This window comes from Tripterygium wilfordii, chromosome 13, assembly GCF_013401445.1.
Source record: "Tripterygium wilfordii isolate XIE 37 chromosome 13, ASM1340144v1, whole genome shotgun sequence".
Classification (NCBI taxonomy): domain Eukaryota; kingdom Viridiplantae; phylum Streptophyta; class Magnoliopsida; order Celastrales; family Celastraceae; genus Tripterygium; species Tripterygium wilfordii.
In genome coordinates, this window is record NC_052244.1 from 400,849 (window position 1) to 424,604 (window position 23,756).

The 23,756-nt window shown below is 37.2% G+C and overlaps 4 protein-coding genes across 4 annotated transcripts; all 4 read right to left on the reverse strand.

Moving 5' to 3' along the window:
- Positions 1 to 250: 250 nt before the first annotated feature.
- Positions 251 to 2,833, reverse strand: LOC120012937 (L-type lectin-domain containing receptor kinase IV.1-like). The gene has a single exon (XM_038864504.1). It carries the CDS (start codon positions 2,443 to 2,445, stop codon positions 418 to 420), a length of 2,028 nt encoding a protein of 675 aa, XP_038720432.1. The 5' UTR covers positions 2,446 to 2,833; the 3' UTR covers positions 251 to 417.
- Positions 2,834 to 8,750: 5,917 nt separating this feature from the next.
- Positions 8,751 to 11,339, reverse strand: LOC120012939 (L-type lectin-domain containing receptor kinase IV.1-like). Its single transcript, XM_038864507.1, has one exon. It carries the CDS (start codon positions 11,196 to 11,198, stop codon positions 9,174 to 9,176), a length of 2,025 nt encoding a protein of 674 aa, XP_038720435.1. The 5' UTR covers positions 11,199 to 11,339; the 3' UTR covers positions 8,751 to 9,173.
- A 1,372-nt stretch (positions 11,340 to 12,711) lies between these two features.
- Positions 12,712 to 15,387, reverse strand: LOC120013758. The gene is made up of 3 exons (XM_038865691.1): positions 14,442 to 15,387; positions 13,814 to 14,362; positions 12,712 to 13,112 (listed from the first exon to the last, which is right to left on the reverse strand). The coding sequence occupies exons 1-3, from the start codon at positions 15,333 to 15,335 to the stop codon at positions 12,999 to 13,001; spliced, it is 1,557 nt and encodes a 518-aa protein (XP_038721619.1). The 5' UTR covers positions 15,336 to 15,387; the 3' UTR covers positions 12,712 to 12,998.
- A 4,082-nt stretch (positions 15,388 to 19,469) lies between these two features.
- On the reverse strand, positions 19,470 to 19,979 carry LOC120013817 (transcriptional regulator TAC1-like). Its single transcript, XM_038865759.1, has one exon. It carries the CDS (start codon positions 19,977 to 19,979, stop codon positions 19,470 to 19,472), a length of 510 nt encoding a protein of 169 aa, XP_038721687.1.
- Positions 19,980 to 23,756: the final 3,777 nt, after the last annotated feature.

Sequence of the window (23,756 nt, forward strand, 5' to 3'; positions counted from 1 at the left end):
TTGCTTTTTTCCAATCTGCTTAATGTTTGTTCTTTTGTTAACTTATAACCCAATTAATTACTTGGTGTACAACCGTACGTGGTTTTAAATCACTACCATCAGAACAAGAAAATGGTGAGGCTACCAGCTTTTTTTGTTACTTCTATTCCAAATGCTGAGATGAATGTATTTGATCCACGAGAAATCATGAGTCTCACATGATTCATATGAAATTGTCATTTGAAATAATTGGAAAAAAATAAAAGCGTGATCCGTAAAACTGCTGGTATTAGAATGTACTGCGTTTAGGCATTGACTTCAATTGACTAAATTGATTTCTCCTCATTACTTAAACATGATATACTACTAGAAGACTAATCTTATTCATTATACTAACATACACTGCTAATCTTGAACAGAACCATACATTAACTGGAATCATCGCCCCCCTGAAAGGAGGGACTCTGCAACATTAGTATATGAAGTTGTGGATGGTTTAGCAATTGAAGAAGACGACGGATACGACCCGTAAAACTCATCGAAACCTTGCTTATTTGCAAATCCCAAACCACTTAAAGAAAGGCCAATACTTGACATATCAGGCAACGGAGCATCTCCTTTCAAGTACTGCACTACTTGGCCCATGCTTGGCCTGAAATCGGGGTCTGATTGCGAGCATATCAACCCAAGTTTTAATACCAATTCAACTTCCTCTGCTACATTATTTATGTCCAGACTTCGATCCCTGGCCTCCAGAAGTTCTCCTCTAGCCAAAAATGAGAACACCCAATCAACCAATATTAGTTCTTCTTTAGGTGCTCTTGGCTCAATTGGTCTTCTTCCACAAGCAACTTCAAGTAAAAACGCCCCAAAACCAAACACATCGGTGCTCGTTGTGGCCTTTCCGGTTCGAGTATGTTCTGGTGCCATATAACCAAGAGTTCCAACAACGTGAGTTGTTTGAGGGGCAGATCCATGATCGTATAATCTTGCAAGGCCAAAATCTCCTAACCTTGCATTGAATTCATCATCTAATAATACATTACTGGCCTTGACATCTCTGTGAATCACAGTCTGCTCCCACTCCTCGTGGAGATAGAAAAGGCCAGAGGCTACGCCTTTGATGACTCGAAATCTCTGGCTCCAGTTGAGAGTCAATTTTGGTTGGTCATAGAGGTACTTGTCTAAGCTTCCATTAGGCATGAAATCATACACTAGAAGAAGCTCTCCTTTACGCCGGCAGTACCCCAAAAGGGCAACTAAGTTCCGATGGCGAAGTCGACCGATACTAACAATCTCTGAGACAAATTCTCGAATACCTTGTCTGGAATCGTGTGAAACTCTCTTCACAGCAATCTCAGTTTTCGTTTTTTTTAATACACCTCTATAGACACTGCCAAACCCCCCAGCACCCAGTAACTCATCGTCTCTAAAACCTTTTGTTGCCACATAAAGGTCTTTGAATTTGAATCTGTGAGGCCCATAGTCAAGCTCCCAGTCTTCAAGCTCCTCTGCAAACTTCCTCTTCCTTCTTATGATATAGACCACACCTGATATTGCTACTGAAACCAAACTAATTAAAATCAAAGGCAACCCAATTGTCAAAAACCTGGATACTTTCTTACTCCCAATCCGAGGAAGCTTTGGGAGCTTAGATTGATCGAGGTCTTGGGCTTGGCCATTCAATTGAAAACTCCAACCTAGGATTATATCTCTTGGTGTCAAGACTCCTGCCGTAGATGACGCGAAACCAATGTACGAGATGTCGGTCAAGATTGGTGACAAATCGAGAGGCAGAGACAACAATGGAGTTTTGGGTTTCCCCAAATTGATTGGAGCAATAGTGACATTGAGTTGCCCGTTCAAGCCATTATAATCCACCCAAACTTGCATCTTTTCACCACTATTCATGGTCAAATTGATCGAACGACCAGTTTCGTGGTCAAAATATGCTGCTGTTTCTGCTCTTTCGGACTTCACACTGTTGATATCAATCCCAACATGATTTCCATCAATATCGCCGATCAGATTGTGCTGAAACGTGTCAAACTCTACAGCGACAACATGGTTGCTCGCGTCCCCATTGTTAGTCGCATTGAAGAGGCCAAGGAATACGGCTACGTCAGATCCTGGGAGACCCCGTGTTGGCGCAATGACAAAAGCAAGCCCAGGACCTACTAGACCTGGAAATTCGGGAAGAATAGCGAAAACAAAGGTAGTGGAGAAGGAGAAAACTGTGTCGTTTTTGGAGTTTTTGAAAGTTATTGGATTCGGGTAAAAGGCATGACCCGTTGCTGGATCGGTATGGTTGGTGAGGATCAAAAGGCCGTTGGATGCAATCTGGGCCATACCATCAAGGCTTAAGTTGACGGAGCGGAAGCCATTGAAGGTGAAACTAACATCTTCACCAGACACTAATTTGAACAAGAGAGAGAGAAACAGAGCAAGTTGTAGCCTGGAAAGCATGGCTCAATTTCTTGCTCCACTACTGCTAACCTGTTGCGCTTCTTTATATTTAATAATGGCACCTAACTGTTGTACTCGTCCAATTAGTGAATTACTTCAAGCATAGGATGTTGATGATGATTGGGTACTAAAACAAAAGGCAAGTCTCGGGCTAAATCGTTTTGAAATTTCAAATCCGACACTGCGGATGTTGATGAGGATAAGAGAGAGACCTGTAGATTGCGGCATGAAAAGCATGCTCAACTAAATTTCTTATTTCACTACAGCTATTGCGTCTATTTATATTTACTAATGGCATCTGCTTCTTGTACGGATGTTGGTGATGGATTTACGGAAGTTTTGCACCATGTCCAACCCTCTACGCTCTGCCTTATTTTGGGGACAGGGTTTTTCTTATTTTAAGTAAAAAATTTTGCTTTAGGTTATCAATTTTCTTAACTACCACTACTCCAATTAAATACTCCATTACAAAAGGAAAAGTCAGCATATGAGAAGAGTCATCTTTTAACATCCCAAGCAGTAGTAACCGAGTAGCAGTAGAGGCGCCATTAATTTGATTTGAGGTAGATGTTATGTCTCCATCAAAAGGAAGAGTCAGCACATATTTCTCTGACGGTCGACCCAGGTAATTAAGATCTTTCATCACCTGTTCTACGCCCGTTTTTAACTTTATTTGTGTGGATTGAAAGAATTGCAGATTTTCTTTTGTCTGTTGTAATTAATTTATTTTATGCTGTGTTTTAATATCATTTGCTTAGGCTTTTGTTAAATACTGAATAGACATTTTAGTGCTCTAAGAGATAAGGTTTTACACATGGCATGTCCTTTGTGGCTTGGACGTTATGTTAGAACAGGCGCATGGAATAAGTAACTTTGATTTTTCATTGGATTTTGAATGCCACATACTTGCAGTTAATCAGATGTTTCAATAAATAACTCTCGTTTTTCATTGGATTTTGAAAGTCATGTGCTTACAATTAATATTATATTTATCAGTAGCTATGGAAAGTTACTTGATTTGAAATGCCTGCTCAACTTTGCATTTGAAAATAAGATAGTTTGTTGCTTGCTTAAACAATTTTTTATCCTTGATGCATTTGTGTTTTCAATTCAGTCTTAATTTTTTGGTGAGAGCAAGGACAACCTTTCTCCATTTTTTAGTGATCCCTTTTTTACTCCAGCTGAGATTGTGGACTTCATTAAGTTAATTCAAAAAATTATTAGTTTCATCTATGAAATAGAAGTCAAGGACAAACACTTGAGAAGGTGAGTTTGTATATTCCAAGACCGGTGTTCAGTGGCGGACCCAGGAATTTGATTCAGTGGGGGTACAAAAGTATTGCGGGGTCCAGGGACAGCGCCCCCAGAATTTTTTTTTTGGTTCTATATGTAATCGATTTATGATTATTGATTGCAAATACAAAAACACATTAATAATAGTTCAAAGCAATAAGAAGATACATTGTAATTATGACAATAGCATTCAATATGTCTCAATCTTTTATTTGCAAAGCCAATGATAATTCATATGTAATCTCCAACATAGTCAACATTAGTTGCAAATTGAAAACAAAATCAAATGATTACAAGTATCTCAAAAGGCCATGTGCTTGAGTTTTTTTTGTTGAATATGTAGTGTGAACAATTTCTAGGATTTATGAGGTTGGGTTGGGTCTAAACTAGTTAGTGGGTTGGGTAAAAATTGATGGATTAGGGGCATCAATTTTTTTGATTGGGAGCTTTACACTTTATTTGACATATAATTAACTAATTATAGAATATTTAGTATTAAAAAAATTTTCACTGGGGGCACATGCCCCCAGTGCCTCATCGGTCCGCCTCTGCCGGTGTTCACCCATGGACAACTATATGTGGCTGCATCAAGGGTCACCACATATAAAGGACTTAAACTAATGATGGGTTCTAGCAATGAAGAAAAAAATGGATACACAAAAAACATTGTGTATCACGAAATCTTTGATGAACTATAAACAAGTAAGTCTATAATATTACTGCCTCTATCACTTTGAATTTCAATTATAATGTAAGTCCAAGAGAAAGAAAGGTTGACCTGAAACAATTCCTATTCATAATTTCAGCATATCGATTTGTTTTGTATGACTGAAGTTGAGTTCACTAATCAAAGTTCTTGAACCTCATGCCACTCTATATACTGTCAGTCTAAACTAAAACCAATGCTATTGTCTCTGCCTTATTTTCCAGAGATGATATATTCTTTTAAGCTCTATCCATCGCCAAACAACAATTAACATTAACTTTCTCTATTAATCAATGTCATTCTTTCTATTTGTTTTCTATTGTGTTACTATCCTTACCTTCTTCTCTAATTAGTTTCTCATGTTGTAATTGCTTTTCTTCGCAGTGGCAAAGGAAGACAATGGTAATGGCCGTCTGTTGCTAGCAATTCTACTCACAGTTGGGCAAATTGTGAGTTATTAAATTGTCTTATTTGCTCCTGGACTTTCGTAATTTTTTTTGGAGCAATGCAGGGGATTCATGTCGAGGTCGCATTGGTATGCATCAAAATTCTTCTGTATTGTTTCATATCTACATTTCTGTGTAAATTTTCAACTATGACATGCCATCAATTTGTTTTGTGCATATTACTTGCTCAATCAGTTTGGATGTTGGTTTTTTTTTTTTATTTGTCGTACCCTATTGATCTTCTGTATCTTGAAACCATTCATTAAGGGTTTCATGCTATATTATGTTATAATCCTACGGTCGATTACCTCAGGTTGTCCTAGACGCACTGGGTTGCCTGTGTTGCTTGTTGTTCCAGCTCGAAATTAGGTCCTCTCTCATATTTGTTCTGAGGTGAGCTGAGTCGCGCTGCAGGTTATGCTCTTTCCATTGTTTTCAGGTAAGGTGAATAGCATCTCTCCTTGGTTTTGATCAACGTTTTGTTTCTTGATTTCATCGTCAATTTAATTGACACTCTCAAGTTCAGCTCTGCGTGTTATAACTGAATTTTTATCGCAACTCATTTAGGAGGTAGGAACCGTGAAAAGATAATTTCCGACACCTATAGTGCAGCCAAATAAGGGTAGGTTACTACCCTCACCATTCTTATCTATATAGTATTTGTTGTTGGATGCTATGCAATTGATAAACTCAACTCTGTCTTGGTCCAGAATCTTAAGAATTTCGTAAGTATTGGTAGATGAATATCCATGGGTTATTTGTATGCCCTTAGATTCTTCTGCATAACCTGGTAAAATAACCAATAGGTTCAATTTTAGTGAGTTGAGGGAAAAAAATATTAGAAACCATTGTTTGTAGTTTATATGTTGAAGAATATGACAAAAATGATTGGATTGAACTGATAATTTCCAAAATATACTGTTCAAATGCCACCTATAGCAGCTTCATGATGATTAGCTCTGGAAACACACATCTTCATCCCCAAAAAAAAGAAAGAAAAAGCATGACAGGACCAACTAAAGCACAAATTTGTGTCTTTTCCATTCGTATCATTAATAATTTGGCACTTCGGTGGTATTGGGTTCTCACTCCATGAAAGGTTTTATTGCAAAAGGATGCTTATAACATCTTCCGCTTGATTTGGTGTGAGTGGGTGCAGGTGCTAAATATACATTGCGGAATGTAGATTGTCTGATGAGAATGTTCTTTAACAACATGTCACCTTCTTTGATCGGAATCACAATGGTTTAGTTTATCCATGGGAGACCTATGAAGGTTTTTTTTTTTCCTAATTTTTTGTTCTCATTTGTTCTTCTCCTCTTTTTTATCTTACTAAATATTAGATGGGTTTTGATTATGAGTACTTTGAGGATGAGACAACAAAAATATTTGCTACAAATATTCAACGTATGCTTCGTTTAATGCAAATTATTATTGTGTAGATTTTGGGAGTTTCAAATTATAGTCATACTTATATTTGTCCAATATGAATTTTCTTTAGAAAATTAAGTATTCAATGCCATCGTCTTTTGGTCAAAATGGGCCAAAGGCATGCATGTTGTTTACTAAAAAGAAACAGAGCTAATAAACAAAAGCGTGCATGTTGTTTAGACGGAATTATGTGGTGAGTTTCGGCGTGCATTTTGTACTCGCGCGATTGGTTTTTTCATTCTTGAATTGATGGCGCAAAACGACGACGTTTTGCTGCTGTCCATAGTCTTCTTTGTATGAAGATGAAGACGAAAGCAGATGTGGACAAAATTAATGTTTTCGTTTCGTGTGGGTGTTGCTTTTGACCTGTATGATCTTTGCCAAGTTCTTTTCAAAGCGATGATTTCACTACGTAGCACATTCATCAGTCGGTCGCAAATTCACCAGCCCCGCCGCAACGCGCGGGCTCCTGCCTAGTGATATCTATACTTTTAAAGTACTAGAATTAAGCGCGAGTCCCGCGTGTTTTATATACTCACGAAAGTCGTTTTGCTGGCATTCATTTACTGTGGTTCTTCGTTTGTCGTCTTGCGGGTGTTTACTCATTCTATTAACTAGAAATGATGCCGTTTTCTACCTCGGTGTAAATTCCAATCAGTTCAATTCATGCATCTGCTCTGACACGGCGTCTTCTCCTTCTCTCTCTGCCTCTGAAAGTCTCGAGCTCTCTTAGAGATCTTGAACCAAAGCATATCTAAAACACTATAGAGAGGAAGCTTCAGAAGATAAAAGATAAAAGGAAGACGCGATTCTCTCCAAGAAATGGGTTCTCTCCTCTTAACTAAAAGTCACAGGAAGACATGCTTTGAGAAATGGGTTCTCTCCTCTTACCCAGTATCAGATCCCTCTTCAAGTTCACATCTTTTGCCATTTTGATTTTGTTTCTGCTTTCTTGTACCAGGTTTGCGCAATCTTTGATTCTTCAGCCTATATTTCAGCTTTCTAATTTTGGAGTTGTTTATTGTTTAATTTTTGTGAATTAGTTTGGATTAGTTGCAAGACTATAACTTCTTTTCCATTTACAATGCATAGATTGGGTAATAGTTTGTTTATTTGATTAATTTTTGCTTTCTGATATGCTTCTTTTTTTTGCCAAAAATGAGTTTTGGAATGTATTTTTTAATTTCAAAGTAAATTCTTTCGTTTTCTGGATATTTGCAAGATTAATAGGAAAAAAGAAAATTGGGTCTATTTACCTGTGCATGATTTTGGGTTTTTGTCATATTAGAGAGGAGATGAAATAAACTGCAGAACATATATTTCATTCAATTTTCAAGAGTTGCAGTCATCTGGAAAGCTCTTTTCTTAGCGATTATGGCCTTATATACAATCATTTGTCAGTTGGGGTTCTTGTGATATGTTTTCCATAGTTACCAAGCTTTGGTGATTTTATTTCGAAATTATAAAGCATACAAAGTGGATAGAGGAAGGTCTTCCTCTCATTTCAGGGATTTGGGGTTGGGATGGGAAAGATGAGTGCGTTTGGGATGTCATGACATTTTCATTATTATATTTCTGATACGGAGTTATAAGGATTTATGTTTTCTAATCACATGTTCATACTTCTTTCGATTCGAAGGAGTCGACTGGCATGTCGCACTACTTATCTGCTAGAGCATTAGATCCACATGATGATAACACTGTCGCTACAAGTTGTGAATCCATGATCAAGTTTTGTGATCTTCGGACAATGAGGTTTGTACCTTTATATTTTTGTACAATAGGTTTGTATATAAAAAACTATTATCCTACATGCTTTATTATCTGTAAATGTCTTCATTTTATAGTGTAATATTGTAGTGTTAGTTGAAAAGCTGTTATCAAATAGTTTTGTTGTTGTCGGATGAAATTATTAAAAGAGGGAAATGGTTTGGTTAGGAGTTGGGTGCAACTACAGTTTCTACTTTCTATGTGTGAATTTTTTCTCCTCATCTTTGGGTAGCTAGGTATGGTGTATCGTGACGACATGATTATTAGTTTGATGGCTTTTGATCTTCATTGAGGATTGCCTGAACTTGAATAAGCTCGTCAGGTATTAATTGTCACTGTATTATAAATCCTCTATTCTGTTCTGAAGCAGGTTGATCGCTCAAAAAATCAGATGCTAAGCCTTAAATATTTGACTACATAGAACCGATAAAAGGGTTAAGTCATTGTATGTCAATATTGTAGAAACTGTGTAGACTTTCAGGTACAAATTTCCTATCTTGTGAAGCATTTGAGATTAGATAGTTGTTATAGAAGATGGATACATGCCTGAAATATAAAAATTAGCAGAAATAACATCCCATCTCTTTTTACGTTGCAAACAGATCATTTATAGGGAATCTTGGTGACATGCTGAAGCGTTGGAGCAATGGAATTTAGAGTAAGCAGTAAATCGTTTAAGTTTGCATTTTTACTTCATTTGACTGCAAGAGAATGATGTGCATTACTTGAAGTACATTTTTTTTTTTTTTTGTCCATTTGCAATTGTGGTCCTCTTCTTTTCTTTATTGCCTAATAGAATTGCTCTGCTCTGTAAGCCCCACTTTTATTATTGTTCTTCTGTACTAGTTCTTGGAGACTTCTGTGAACATTATTGTACACGAAGAAATATATTTTTTCTACAATATTGAGTGATATGATAAGGTATATATATAATGGAAAGATACTGATGTGTCATTTTTCTAACAAGTTTTATAGGACTCGCTGCAACACGCGGGCACCTGCCCAGTACTACTAGAAGACTTATCTTATTCATTATACTAACATACACTGCTAATCTTGAAAGAACCATACATTAACTGGAATCATCGCCCCCCTGAAAGGAGGGACTCTGCAACGTAAGAATATGAAGTTGGGGATGGTTTACCAATTGGAGAAGACGACGGATACGACCCGTGAAACTCATTGAAACCTTGCTTATATGCAAATCCCAAACCACTTAAAGAAAGGCCAATACTTGACAAATCAGGCAAAGGAGCATCTCCTTTCAAGTACTGCACTACTTGGCCCATGCTTGGCCTGCAATCGGGGTCTGATTGCGAGCACATCAACCCAAGTTTTAATACCAATTCAACTTCTTCTGCTTCATAATTTACGCCCAGACTTCGATCCCTGGCCTCCAGAAGTTCTCCTCTAGCCAAAAATGAGAATACCCAATCAACCAATATTAGTTCTTCTTCAGGTGCTCTTGGCTCAATTGGTCTTCTTCCACAAGCAACTTCAAGTAAAAACGCCCCAAAACCAAACACATCGGTGCTCGTTGTGGCCTTTCCGGTTCGAGTATGTTCTGGTGCCATATAACCAAGAGTTCCAGCAATGTGAGTTGTTTGAGGGGCAGATCCATGATCGTATAATCGTGCAAGGCCAAAATCTCCCAACCTTGCATTGAATTCACCATCTAATAATACATTACTGGCCTTGACATCTCTGTGAATCACAGTCTGCTCCCACTCCTCGTGGAGATAGAAAAGGCCAGAGGCTACGCCTTTGATGACTCGAAATCTCTGGCTCCAGTTGAGAGTCAATTTTGGTTGGTTATAGAGGTACTTGTCTAAGCTTCCATTAGGCATGAAATCATACACTAGAAGAAGCTCTCCTTTACGCCGGCAGTACCCCAAAAGGGCAACTAAGTTCCGATGGCGAAGTCGACCGATACTAACAATCTCTGAGACAAATTCTCGAATACCTTGTCTGGATTCGTGTGAGACCCTCTTCACAGCAATCTCAGTTTTCGTTTTTTCTAATACACCTATATAGACACTGCCAAACCCCCCAGCACCCAGTAACTCATCGTCTCTAAAACCTTTTGTTGCCACATAAAGGTCTTTGAATTTGAATCTGTGAGGCCCATAGTCAAGCTCCCAGTCTTCAAGCTCCTCTGCAAACTTCCTCTTCCTTCTTATGATATAGACCACACCCGATATTGCTACTGAAATCAAACTAATTAAAATCAAAGGCAACCCAATTGTCAAAAACCTGGATACTTTCTTACTCCCAATCCGAGGAAGCTTTGGGAGCTTAGATTGATCGAGGTCTTGGGCTTGGCCATTCAATTTAAAACTCCAACCTAGGATTATGTGTCTTGGTGTCACGACTCCTACCGTAGATGACGCGAAACCAATGTACGAGATGTCGGTCAAGATTGGTGACAAATCGAGAGGCAGAGACAACAACGGAGTTTTGGGTTTCCCCAAATTGATTGGAGCTATAGTCACATTGAGCTGCCCGTTCAAGCCATTATAATCCACCCAAACTTGCATCTTTTCACCACTAGTCATGGTCAAATTTATCGAACGACCTGTTTCTTGGTCAAAATATGCTGCTGTTTTTGCTCTTTCGGACTTCACACTGTTGATATCAATCCCAACATGATTTCCATCAATGTCGTCGATCTGTTCTTGCTGAAAGGTGTCAAACTCTACAGCGACAACGTGGTTGCTCGCATTCCCATTGTTAGTCGCATTGAAGAGGCCAAAATATTCTACGTCAGATCCTGGGAGACCCCGTGTTGGCGCAATGACAAAAGCATGCCCAGGACCCACTAGACCTGGAAAGTCGGGAAGAATAGCGAAAACAAAGGTAGTGGAGAAGGAGAAAACTGGGTGGTTTTTGGATTTTTTGAAAGTTATTGGATTCGGGTGAAAGGCATGACCCGTTGCTTGATCGGTATGGTTGGTGAGGATCAAAAGGCCGTTGGATGTAATCTGGGCCACACCATCAAGGCTTAAGTTGACAGAGCGGAAGCCATTGTAGGTGAAACTAACATCTTCTCCAGATGCTAATTTGAACAAGAGAGAGAGAAACAGAGCAAGTTGTAGCCTGAAATTCATGGCTCAATTTCTTGCTCCACTACTGCTAACCTGTTGCGCTTCTTTATATTTAATAATGGCACCCAACTGTTGTACTCGTCAAATACTGAATAGACATTTTAGTACTCTAAGAGATAAGGTTTTACACATGGCATGTCCTTTGTGGCTTGGACGTTATGTTAGAACAGGTACATGGAACAAACAACAGGAATTTGCTTCTGAGAACAACCACACAATTGTGGTTTGATTTGGTCAATAAAACGTATTGATATAATGATATAAATTTGTTAGTTTTATTTATGGGGTGATAGATATGCAACTCAATATTGATTTTGATATAAATGTTAATGTGTTTTGTTGCGGGGTCCATTTGGAGAGCAAAACCAAGTCATTTGTAGCGTCATGCACATGGCCGCATATTTGGCCCATCAAAATTGATTGAGCAAAATAACTCCATTGCACCTCATTTTTTTTTGTTCTTTTTTTCTTCCATGAGCCATTTGGTGGAATAACAAAATGCCTCAATGAGCCATTAAAAAGACATTGTTGTAGTTGCTCTAACTATGCTATGTTGTCGCCCATTAGGTGATGCAAATGGGTGTTAAGTCTTATTTTTTAGGATTGAGCATAAGTTCTAATACCATATTCCTTACGAGGTGATATAGAAGTTTATTCTAAACCACTCGATGTATTGTCTACTTTAGACTTAAGATCTTCACGATTTATCATTTACTAAAAGGGGGCTTAAGTGGTTTGGAATCCTCAACACAAAAGCCTAAAAGCTTTTGGCCGCCAGCATAGTTCACGAAGACTCCTCAACATAGCACAAAACAGCCCAAGTGAAGAAGCCAACATGCGAAGTAACATTACCGTTAGACGTCCATCCCCACGACATCTTCAATTATCAGTAACCGAAGTCTCATTAGAGGTCCAAAGAAACCCGGATCAGCCCTTGAAAGAGACAGGCCCAATTAGCAAGCCCTGATAGGATGAAGGAAAGTAGAACGAAGCTGGAGAGGAGCCCGCAATGGCTTGAAAGTACATCAAGGGAAATAAGAGCAATAAGCAGTTAAAACTGGTAAGGAAATAAAAGGAAAAGAACAGTAAAGAAATTGGAAATAAAAAGAATAAGCAGTAAAATCTAGAATGGTGAAAGAATGTCGATCAGTGGATCAACAATGAATAAATGGACCATCCTTTAATCTCTTACTTCCCCAAATAAATGGGCCTCCAAACTCATTCCCCTCGTTTTTGGGCCGGATACCCAAAAATTGTGGAGAATTATCATTTATAGCAATAGCCTATTTAAACTTCTTTTTGCATGAACGCAAAAATTTTCCACCTAATAATATCGTATGTTGGGTCAAATCCCAACAAGTGGTGTGGTCTTAAGGATATTGATCCTATTGAAAATTGAGTCTCAAAACCTTTCGAGTCTATACGGTTTGACCTCGAAGACATTCACAACTAGGCAAGAATTTTCGTATTAGCATGTAAACAAATGTCACAAATTTGACTATTCATATCCTTAATATATCATAAGATAGCCTTCAATTCATTTTAGCCTAAATATCATTTTGAACCTTTCTTTGGATTCGTTTCCAATATTATCAGAAGGCCAAAAAATTATTGAAAACTGAACTGAAAGAAGAGGGGGGCAACTAGATACACGGTAAGAGTACTTGCGACAGCGGGTTAGGAAACCTTTGAGTTGCTTTCTCCCAAGCCATTGCCTTCCGCGTACAAACATATCCAGATCCATATTGAACAATTCATTCAACAACAATTGTTTTTATAGCAAGTTCTCTATCTTTCCATATTCTATGGAGGAGTCACACTTTCAAAGTTATTGCAGCCTCTAATATTGACCTGAACCACGCTTGAAAGAGCCCCCTTTCCACCACTGTTGATCTCGCAACACTGCCTTCGTGGCGCCTGCAATGTGTTCGATCAATTGTCCAAACGAGTTAGGCACGTATCAAATTTTGTCCAACTTAATGCATGATTTCAGCATAGAATTGTGGGTACTGAAGATTACAGAAAATTAACGTCTCTTGTTAACGTGTGTATTTTTGCGAAGGGTCAAGACCTCATAGGTTGGGACCAAACAAAAAGGTCCGAACTAAACCAACCAATATATTAAAAAGTCTTAACTACCCCACATAGTCAAATTCAATGTTTGTTCAAATGTAGGTCAATAACTGACTAACTGCATTGTGAGAATGTATCAGGAAGTACAGAATAAGAAACCTTGAACTTTACGCATTTTGGGCCGCATGTCTATTAAGGTCAGCCAAACAACAACAAAAAATGAAACGTTTTAACATTAAAGAATTCCAATTCCCACCTAGGCCAACCAAATCCAATCCAATCCCATACAACAATTTTACGGATCTTAACGCACATGACTTCATAAGAATCATGTAGTGTCCACGATTTCACATGGATCATGTGAGTTCATCTCAGTATTTGGGCTAACGATGACAAAAAACACTAGCATACTTAGCATTTTCAAATCTCATAAGCTGCAATGTTTTCGGACATAGAATATTCTATGAAGGACATAAAAGAAAATTATTTTTGGATTCCTTTTAGTGAACAATGATTTCAGAATTATTAAAACAAGAATTGCTTACCATTTTCCAAATATCAGGACTCAATGTGGAGGCGGAGACGTTGACATGAAGCACCGTGGATGGTAGATGGTAGTCACCCCTCTCACAGTATTTCCCATCATCGCTGCCATTGAACATTTTGTATGTGGTCAAGCTCTGACCTGCCCCGACCTCTTCAACCCGATCCAAGAAATAAAAAATGGGTCTCTGACACGGGTCATGGCTATAGGGTCGGGTATTAAACGTGAAAGGCTCAGTCGCCCAATACCTCCATGACCGAAACGTTAAGAACGCTGTTTCCAACATCTTCGACGTCACCAGAGATGGGTACAACTGCACGGTGTAGCCCCATGACACCGAAACCGACCAGTTACGGGTCAAGTCATGGCAGAAACTATGTTGCACGATCCGACCCGGATCCTTCTCATATGCCGTGAAAAGCTCTTTCAGAGCATCAATCTTGCTTTTTCCCGGAGATATTGACAGAACGTAGTCCAGGTGATGTAACGAAACCAATGGAGCGACCGGGTGCGCCGCTAGTAATCCATACAGGTCCCCTCGAATATCAACCTGTAATCAAAACCATTAATTAACAAAAAAATCTTGAATTTTAATTCCTTTGTGATTTCAATTAGTCTAAGAAACAGACCTGATGAAAACCAAGTTCTTTGGTTAGAGGAACACCGATTTCACTGATACAAGCTTGAATCTTCTGATCAGACCCATAAAACGAGGCGTATCGATCAATGCAACCGTCCAAAATCTTGACAAGTTCCGCCGCTAATGGATAGCTAATCGCCAACCCACCACCACCATAGGCCATATTGTACGAGTGCATCACATCTTGTTCAACACTCTCTGAATTACCTCCAATATAATACATCTGATTGTGATCGTACTTCGATAAAACAGAGACTAGATTTTCCGGGAAAAAAACTGTATCATCGTCACCCATGACAAACCATCTAATATTGTCTAATCCAAGTTCAAAACTCTCCTTCACAATTCTCGTAATACGGACCGCAGAGCGTGAACCCCACGAGCAAGTGTACTTAAATTTAGATGTATCCGCAGAAACTCTGTACGGCGGTGAAGTCTCAGGCCAAGTTTCATCCGCCGGAGGCTTCTCATCTAGCCAAACAAACCCACGTGTCACATTAGGCTTCCACCATAACTCATTATAGAGCCGTCGATTACTCCAAGTATTTGCGGAGCCGCCGATGCCAAACAGAATGTGCGAAATATTGGTCTTATCGTAGTTAAGACCATCGGCAAATTTCCGGGTGGCGGAAATTTTATCATCGTCGAATTTGCGGTGATCGGAGAGGATAACTCTGTCGCATTCAGGGCAAGGCAAGAATTTGGAGTGGCTTGTTATAGCGACGAAAAGGACGAAGGAGATCGAAGCGACAGAGCAAAGAACAAGAGCCGCTTTGATGACCAGTGAAACAAAATCGCTAACTTTGAGTGCTGGGAATACAAGAAGGAATTTGCAGGGTTTGAAGAGGTCGTGAAGGCGGTTTTCTTTGGTAGACGAAGACATGGTCTCGTTCAAGAGTCTCAAGCAATGGAAACAAGAGCAGAACCGAGTGAGACACCCCGCAGTTTTTAGAGTATTTGAAGAATATCGTGCTGTTTGGGTCCTAAGTCCTAACGATAAAGTTGATTTTTGTTTGATTAATATTAATTAATTGCTGTTTTTAGACGTGATTTTTTTTTTTCCAAATACCGCTCAGAAATATTTTTCTCATTATAATTGAACTTTGAACACACATATGTCTAACCTAATCGATTGTCAATCAAACCACCTCTCATTGGTGTTTTTAGACATGAATTGCAATTGTATCCTCACTGTATTTTTATTATGCAATTTATTTCATATGGTAGTCTTATTGTTTGGTTAGAGGTGTTCAATCTCATTGTCACCATAATCAATATATGTTAGAAGTAGTGGGGATCCTCTAAGCTATGATGGGTATTTCTTGGGTGTTTCCGGTGTGCTGTAAAGCTACTATAAATTATTATTATTTTTAAATTTTATGGATGTGTTTTGATCGAATTTACGAATTCAATGATATATTTTTATCCCAAACAAAAAACTAAATTTAATATAAAAAGACATGAAATTTTTGGGGTCTATAGCATTACTATGAATATTAACCCGAAATATTCTATATCTCTATTACGATGAATTAATTATTTGTACTGCAAAATTATAATCTTCTTAGATATAAATATTATTTAATTGCCAATTTCAACCTAATGCATATTTGACTAATTGCACCGTCCATATGTAGTAGCTCATATTTATGAAGCCTGTTTTGCAATCCAAATCAAGTAATTAGAGCCTAATTAAGGCTAGGGATGGGAGATAGGGGGACTTAAAACCTTGGCGTTAAGTAAGGGGAATACTTAGTTTGAAAAACTTTCAAATTCAAATGTTATCCCCAAAATATTGGTAATCAAAATAAATAAGAATACTTGTTATGATCATTATCTTTCTTTCAATTCATGACAAGTCCAGAATAAATGGGGATTAATATATTTTTATATCCCTAAAATACAGCATTGGTGTTGGTTTGGCAATGCTCACTTTTTTCCTTTCTATTTCTTCTTATTTACAATAACTTTAATTCATTTTTGTTTCTTACAACAAAAAAAAGGGACCAAATCGATTTTATTCGGTTTGAAAACGAGAAAAATATATATTTCAAATATATTAAATCCAACAACTAAAATTAGTAAATAAATAATGTTAATTTTCATATATATTATTTTTTGTATTAATTTATTATTCAATTGAATAAGAAATTAATATTTTCATTTGGTCAATAAATTGAAAGAAGGGACAATTGGCAGTAAGAGCACTTTAGACAACTTAATTGTAAAAAGGTCATGAACATTTTTAAAATTGTAAAAAAGTGCAATTTAAGGGTAATTTGGTCATCTGACTTAAGATATTTTTTAGTTTATACCTACAATACCCTCCTCTTTCTTCTTCTTCTTCTTCTTCTTCTTCTCCCTCCAACTATCCAACTCTAGTGTGTCCTCTCTTTCTCTCCTTCTTCTCTACTAAAAGTTATCTCCTTCTTTCTCTCCTTCTTCTTCTTCTTCTTCTTCTTCTTCTTCTTCTTCTTCTGGTTCTCGATCTGGTTCTTCGATGTCTTCTTCTCCGTTTTTGGCCGAGTTTCTCCTCTCTTCATCTCCTTCTTCGTCGTTGCTCAATCTGGACTGCGTCGAGTTGCTCTGCTTCGTTTTTGACAGATCTGGACTATGCTTCGTTGTTCAATCTGGGTTGTGCTTTGTTTTTTTGCAGATCTGGACTCTGGTTCGTCTTTTGCAGAGATGTATCACTATAGTATCACCATAGTATCACCAACACTAAAAAACCACTAAAATGATGAAACTAGTATGCATACTTCATCTTCCTAACTACTTTTCCTTTCTTGATTTTCTTTTCTTGGTTACCTCTCTTGTTCGTTTTGAAAAAACATTTACAAGTGCAGAGATGTATCACTATAGTATCACGAACACAAAAAATTCATTAAAATGATACAATTGAACCAATATGCATACTTCTTCTTCCTAATTACTTTTCCTTTCTTGGTTTTCTTTTCTTGGTTTGTACATCTCTTGCTCGTTTTGGAAAAACATTTACAGCTGCAGAGATGTATCACTATAGTATCACGAACATCAAAAATCCACTAAAATGACATAACTGAACCAGAAAGACATGTAATGCTATCAAATTTACGTTCTAACATTTATATCATCATTTTATGAGCCAAAAATATAAATTGAACACTAAATTGGATCTTCTATTTAAAAGTATCACTATTGTATCACAATTCGTGGAGAGAGAAAATCAAAATTGAGGTTATTTTGGTAAAAGATGATCCCCAGTGTACTTTTTTAAAAGGATGTTTTAGTGATTGTATTTTTTTACAATTAAGTATAATCTAGTGTACCGGCCTCCAAAAGCCCCTTGAAAGAAACTACAAATAAAAAAAAAAAATTAAAAAAAGGGTTAAGGAGACGTTGTAAAATAGGTCCAAGAGATTAGGTATAAATAAAGTCTAAACCCAGAGTACTAGTAGTCTAGTAGGTATACCTATAAGTTGGCCTGCTTATACGTTGGGCTCAAATGTGACGCCCATAGATCTGTACATCTCGTAATGGGCCTCAAAAAGATGACTACCGTCAGGCCTGGCAAGCTGAGAAGTGAGAAGATGGAATGATTAATTGGGCCTGGCCCAACCCAAAATTGAAGCTGGATACTTAAAGTTTGTTCTTTTGCTTCAGTTGATTATCGGTTAAGGATCTCTTCATTGGTGCCGCAGCTTCGAGCCTTCTACCTTACAATTTGAAGAAATGCATGCGAGCTTAAATGTCCACCAGTAATTTAAAATCGTAAGTTGTCTTCAGTCGATAAAACTGTTGGTATTGATGAATAAATTTGGAGTCGGTTTGGATTGTGTGTGGAGATTAGTTCTATTGCGGCTATGGTGTTTCTGGAGTTGCCGTCCAGACAGAGGTTATAGCCCTCCAAACAGTTCAGGTGTGTCATGCATGGAGTTTCAAAAAGACTCTTAATTGACTTATAGATTGAGAAAGTCTGAAGATCTGTCCGGACAGGTGATAGGGGCGTCCGGACAGCTGCATTGGAAGAATAAATTTGGAGTTCCCGTCGTCCGAATGGGTTAAGTAGTTGTCTGGACAGCTGATGGGACCTGCTGTTTATTATAAATGGGAGATTTGTTTTCTAAGGTTGTAACTCGATTCCTATAGTTTTGTTTTCGCCAAAAAGAGTTAGAGAGACGCCTAAGAGAGAGTAAGGTACGAAAAACTTTACGATAAATCATGACTATCTTTGCAAGAGTCACACACATGTACAATCCACATCCAAGCTACACAACCTCGCTTCGATATCATTTGAGAAAGCGGATAGTATCTTACAAAGACAATAAAGTTTGGGCTAGGGGTACATTGTTTTTTCCTAATAAAAACAACATATGAGCTTTCCATGAGCCATAGACAAGCTTTGTATTATGTCTCTCCTTTTTCTTTTGGTAACTAGGAAACCACCCCGACTCTAAGTCCAAAGAGATAATCTACTAGACTCTAGACTCTGGTGAAGTGATTATTGAATATTTGGTCTAAATCTGTCCTGTACTTCTAAATATTTGATTGAGGAAGCTTAGTATGGCAAGGTAAGTAAGCTTAACTGTAAACAAAATTATTGATACGACATATGGATCCCTTTGATTGATCGCAAAATGTTGCCGCATGAACAAGAACTACATTTCTTAATTTTCACTTTGTTTATGCGTAGTAGAACCTAATACTTCGTTCTTTTCAAGGAAAATCAAGCTCGAAAACTCATAATTTTTTGTTAGTTGTTTCAAAGAATTTTTCTTTACATATTGTGTAGAACATATGCTGAAAAACTAATTATTTCCCCTCTAAAGAAATATAGATTTTCCTAGAGCTTGATTTTACTTGAAACGAACAGAGAATAAACATTATTTTTTTCGTCATCAAAATTCTATAATTGACGTATTTTTGAACGAAAGGATCACAGGATACATGGGGAAAAAAAACAACAAAATTTAAGAACCTCTTTGGTGCATCAAAGTATAATTCTCTACTACTCGATCGATCTTCTCCATCTCGCACCTCAACGATTCTGATCAGGCCCCGCTAACCGAAGCTCAAGGTCCAATTCTTCCTCGGACCAACTTTGATCAGTACTCACCATTTCTTCATTCCCTCTCTTCACACAACTTCTAATCACCTCCACACCATGATCACTTGGTGAAGGAACCTCTGCAAACAAAGTTAACTGTTGCACTTCTTGATCTGCGGCATCCTTTCTAGTTTTACCTTCAAGCTGCAGACATAGATTCTTGTCGGCCTCGGACATCACTTGATCAGCTTGCTGTTGTCGTTGATCTTCGATCGGAGTATTTCTACCTATTTTTATGATTTCCATAGACAACAAGTTTTCATGATCCGAGGCAGAAGCTTGGTTTAGCCTGGCTCGATCTTTTCTATGGATATTCATGTGACCGCCAAGTGCTTGTGCGTTTGAGAACCCTTTCTTGCAAAAGGCACAATTAAAAGACCTAGCATGGCTTGAAGAACCCTGCTGTAACTGTTGTTCATCTATTGAGTGATTCCAACCCATTTTCCCATGCTTATTCTTCATGCTTAATTTGGAGCTGATTTAATCTCCACTTTTATGCATAAGAAGAGAAAACCCAAGAGGGAGAGGGAATGGGAAATGGGTAATTTATTTATTAATTAATTAATAAGTTGGGTGGTCAACTTGCCTGCCTTGTCTTATATATATAGACGAATAATTACATGCATGGATTGGCTTCGAATATTTTATTTTCCTTTACTTTTCTACATGACTAAATTACCGCTTCAAAGTTGCAAAAGATTGAAGATTACAAGGTTGACTAATTTGGTAGTTTAATTGTCTAATCCATTCTTTAGTTATATTGTTTAACAAGTCAGAAATGGTGGACAGAAGCAATGTTACCAGATATACTTAAGTAGAATGGTCATGAAGCTTTCGTCTGAATATTATAAAAATTAGCGAATTCATTTTGTAAAATAGAGAAGATTCAAAAGTTCATATATCCTAATTCTTAAAGGGTTTCCTACTTTCCTTCACGTTTTAATTATCATTCATGTCTTCATAGAGACCAATTAATGAATGGTGTCCTTTGGTAAAACTAAAACGCCAGAATCTCCTACTACCTACAGTAATAATAATTTGTTTATGGCCTATCAAAAAAAATTGTTTTATGAATTAATGTACGTTAGGTGGATCTTATATTGCTGGACCACCATTCACTCGGTACGTAGAAGAGTGATGTAGTGCGTGGTTAAATAAAGGAGAAATTCACGAAAACGGTGACAATTTATTAGTTTCAATCTATCAAGAATGGAACAAATTAATTAGGAAAAACAGAAACTCTCTGTTTTGCATTTTCAAAATTACAAAACAATTAAAGATTCTTAACGGCCGAGTTATATTATGTTTACATATACTATTTGAGTACATGACTTATAATAAAAAAATAATAAAAACTAAAACTATAGTTTTTTTTAGCGCATATGGATCGAAACAACCCCTAAGAGGTGGTTTCATTGGTAATCGACTAGGTTAAACACAACTGCGTCTAAAGTTCGATTCTAACCAGCAATGTATTTCTTGACGGCCATCTGCATGCGGGCTCGGCCTAACTCGTCTGTGGATGTTTGCTTCCCCGGTCACATGACCGTGCATCAAAGAGTGAAATCTAACAGTATCTAATTCATCTCAAAATGTGGTTATATATATTTAACAATATTCAATATGTGTATATATATATATATAATCTTATATATGAGGCTTGAATGAAGTGGCGTTTTGATGTTTAGAGTGGGGTTTTTTTCAATGTTACGTGGTCTGAAGACTACTCTCAACAGCTCTCCAAGTTAAGCATGATAACATATGATGCCAATGACATGCGTGATACTGACACTTCATTTTTATTGATAAAACATAGATGGACTAATTCATATTAAATATTAATTTTGTTTATTCTTTTTTTAATCCATGCACAGCATCTACTAGACTACGACCGTCCAAAGACATCATTCATATATATCGTACGGCCACGATTGACTGAATTTGCTTCTGCTTGGAGGTCAACCGACTATTTCATCATCACAACACATTGTAAAAGAAAGCTCAACTAAGATTTTAAGACACGTGGAAAAATGGATGTGCCGTCCCAGCCGACAGTAACATATCTTATGGTATATTAAGTAGGCATGATATTTGTTTTATGTCAACCACAGTTTTACTAGTTATGAAATTGTAGTTAATTCGTAAATATGGCTTGATGCAGAGTACCTATGATTCCATTAATTAAAATCCAACAACTTGGGTGAATCTCATCTCTGGAATTAAATCTCGTATGATTCAAGATGTTCTGAGTTCGATTTTCAATGAGAGTAACACTACTATGGTCACGCACTGAATTTTGACCCTATCATATCGTCATATCGCGGACTTGATAACCTGAGATAAAATGAAAAAAAATTAAATTAAATTAAAACGCTATCCACAGCAGAAAAACAAAGGAAAGGATTGCTTTCCAGGTCGACCGTCAAGCAAAGGAAGTAGGCCAAAGAAAGCCCTCTCTTATTTAGGCCCATTTTTGTTTGGGCAATTGATGCAACTAAGAGTTTGTTGGGCTTTAAATTTGGGCTTGTAGTTAGAATTTGTGATGGACTATTAATGAATACAATGTTAATTAGTGGGCCTAGATTTTGGGCGCAAGTCGTCTAATGGGCCAAAATAAATCATGCAATCCATAGCAAGGCAAACCCATACAGTGTGAAGAACCAGATCGAATTTCTCCACATATGCAGAGACACGTGAGGCTGTGGAGCTACTTCCCATGCAAATATACCATTAGTTGTCAAAACAATTATAAACAATAACTTGCAAACAACCTACCAACCCAATTACTCTGGAAATTATTCTATGATATATTCTCTTTCTTTAAACAATAACTTTGGAATTACAAAATGATCTAAACAGAGAAACCCCATGCAACCATGGAATAACTCACCATTCCCTCACCCCAATTTTTTAGTAGAAAATCAAAACTCTTTTTTTTTTTTTTTTTTTTTATAACTGATAACAACTCAACAAACGTTGTGTTCTTTTTGGACAGCCCACTAAACCCAAACTCAAGCCAAAACTAGGCACGGACAAATCTATCCCGAAAGGTTAATTGGATCGAGACTCAACATTATCCACTTAAAAATAAATCGCACCAGCTTAGAATCGAACTTTCGATCTTAGGCGAGATTTTTTACACCCTAACTCCAGAGAGATAGTTAACTAGACTGTCGACGAGTAGTTTACATTAGTAATTAAAACTCCTTAAATGTAACAGTTAAACTGCATTTCATTCCCATGTGCACTCCTGTCTACTGCCTCCCAAAAACTTGACTTATAGTCTATAATTAATTACTACACCTCTCTAGCTCTCTCACTCTCTGTGTACATTGCAGAGAACTCGTTAGCTGTTATTCAATAGACCTGTATATGTGTGTGTGTGTGTATCCAACTCATAAATCCTAATCCTAATACAAGACAAAACTCAACCAATCACCTTTAAAGCTTCTTTTACACAGATGTAGCACTGTGTAGAAGCCCATGCAAACAATCTCACTTTCCTCTGTAGAACACATGTACAGAGAGACACACATGTACAAAGGACAAACGTCACAAAACCCTTTAAAATCATTAAGACAGCCTTCAATTCTTAGGCTTTAATGGAAAGTATTTGTTGGGTATATGACTTAAATTCTTTTCTTTACAAGTCCATTTCTCTTGGTTGTTTTGGAAACCCATTAAAGTCAAGGGGTTAGTTGGTTCCAAATTCCATATAAGGATTCATAGAAAGCAACCCAGAATGAATGCACCTAGGGTTAGGGTTCAAAATTCAAGTAAGGAATCTATAGTTTTATACTTTATCATCATATTATTATCATATATAAGCGTATATACCGGATTTATTATTATAACTTATAAGTAGGTTTGTATTATTGTATACTTAATAGCTCATTATTATACCCTTCTCAAAAAAAAAAAGAAGCTAATTATTATACATACATACAAAAGAAGAAACAAAAGGAGCGTAGATAGCGCTTGTTGAAAGTGTGATGTAATAATATTCCCTTTCTCATTAAAAAAATTGAAATCATGTAGTAATTATATCATAATAATTATGTGGAATACTTAAATGTGAGTGATTCCCGGTGTTAGGTAGCAATTTTGGAAGGATTGATGAGTGAGAGAGAGAGAGAGATTACAGAAGAAGTCAAGCAGATGATAGAGTTATGCAGAAGAAGATATATATGTATAATGATGATGATAATAGTACAAGAG

What these genes read in the sequence shown, in the direction of transcription:
- LOC120012937 (XM_038864504.1), bottom strand. Translation starts at nt 2,445, where the DNA reads ATGCTTTCCAGGCTACAACTTGCTCTGTTTCTCTCTCTCTTGTTCAAA.
- LOC120012939 (XM_038864507.1), bottom strand. Translation starts at nt 11,198, where the DNA reads ATGAATTTCAGGCTACAACTTGCTCTGTTTCTCTCTCTCTTGTTCAAA.
- LOC120013758 (XM_038865691.1), bottom strand. Translation starts at nt 15,335, where the DNA reads ATGTCTTCGTCTACCAAAGAAAACCGCCTTCACGACCTCTTCAAACCC. An exon ending in AAGAACTTGGTTTTCATCAG is followed by an intron (nt 14,363 to 14,441) that starts GTCTGTTTCTTA and finishes TTTTGATTACAG; the next exon opens with GTTGATATTCGAGGGGACCT. An exon ending in GTCCTGATATTTGGAAAATG is followed by an intron (nt 13,113 to 13,813) that starts GTAAGCAATTCT and finishes AACACATTGCAG; the next exon opens with GCGCCACGAAGGCAGTGTTG.
- LOC120013817 (XM_038865759.1), bottom strand. Translation starts at nt 19,979, where the DNA reads ATGGGTTGGAATCACTCAATAGATGAACAACAGTTACAGCAGGGTTCT.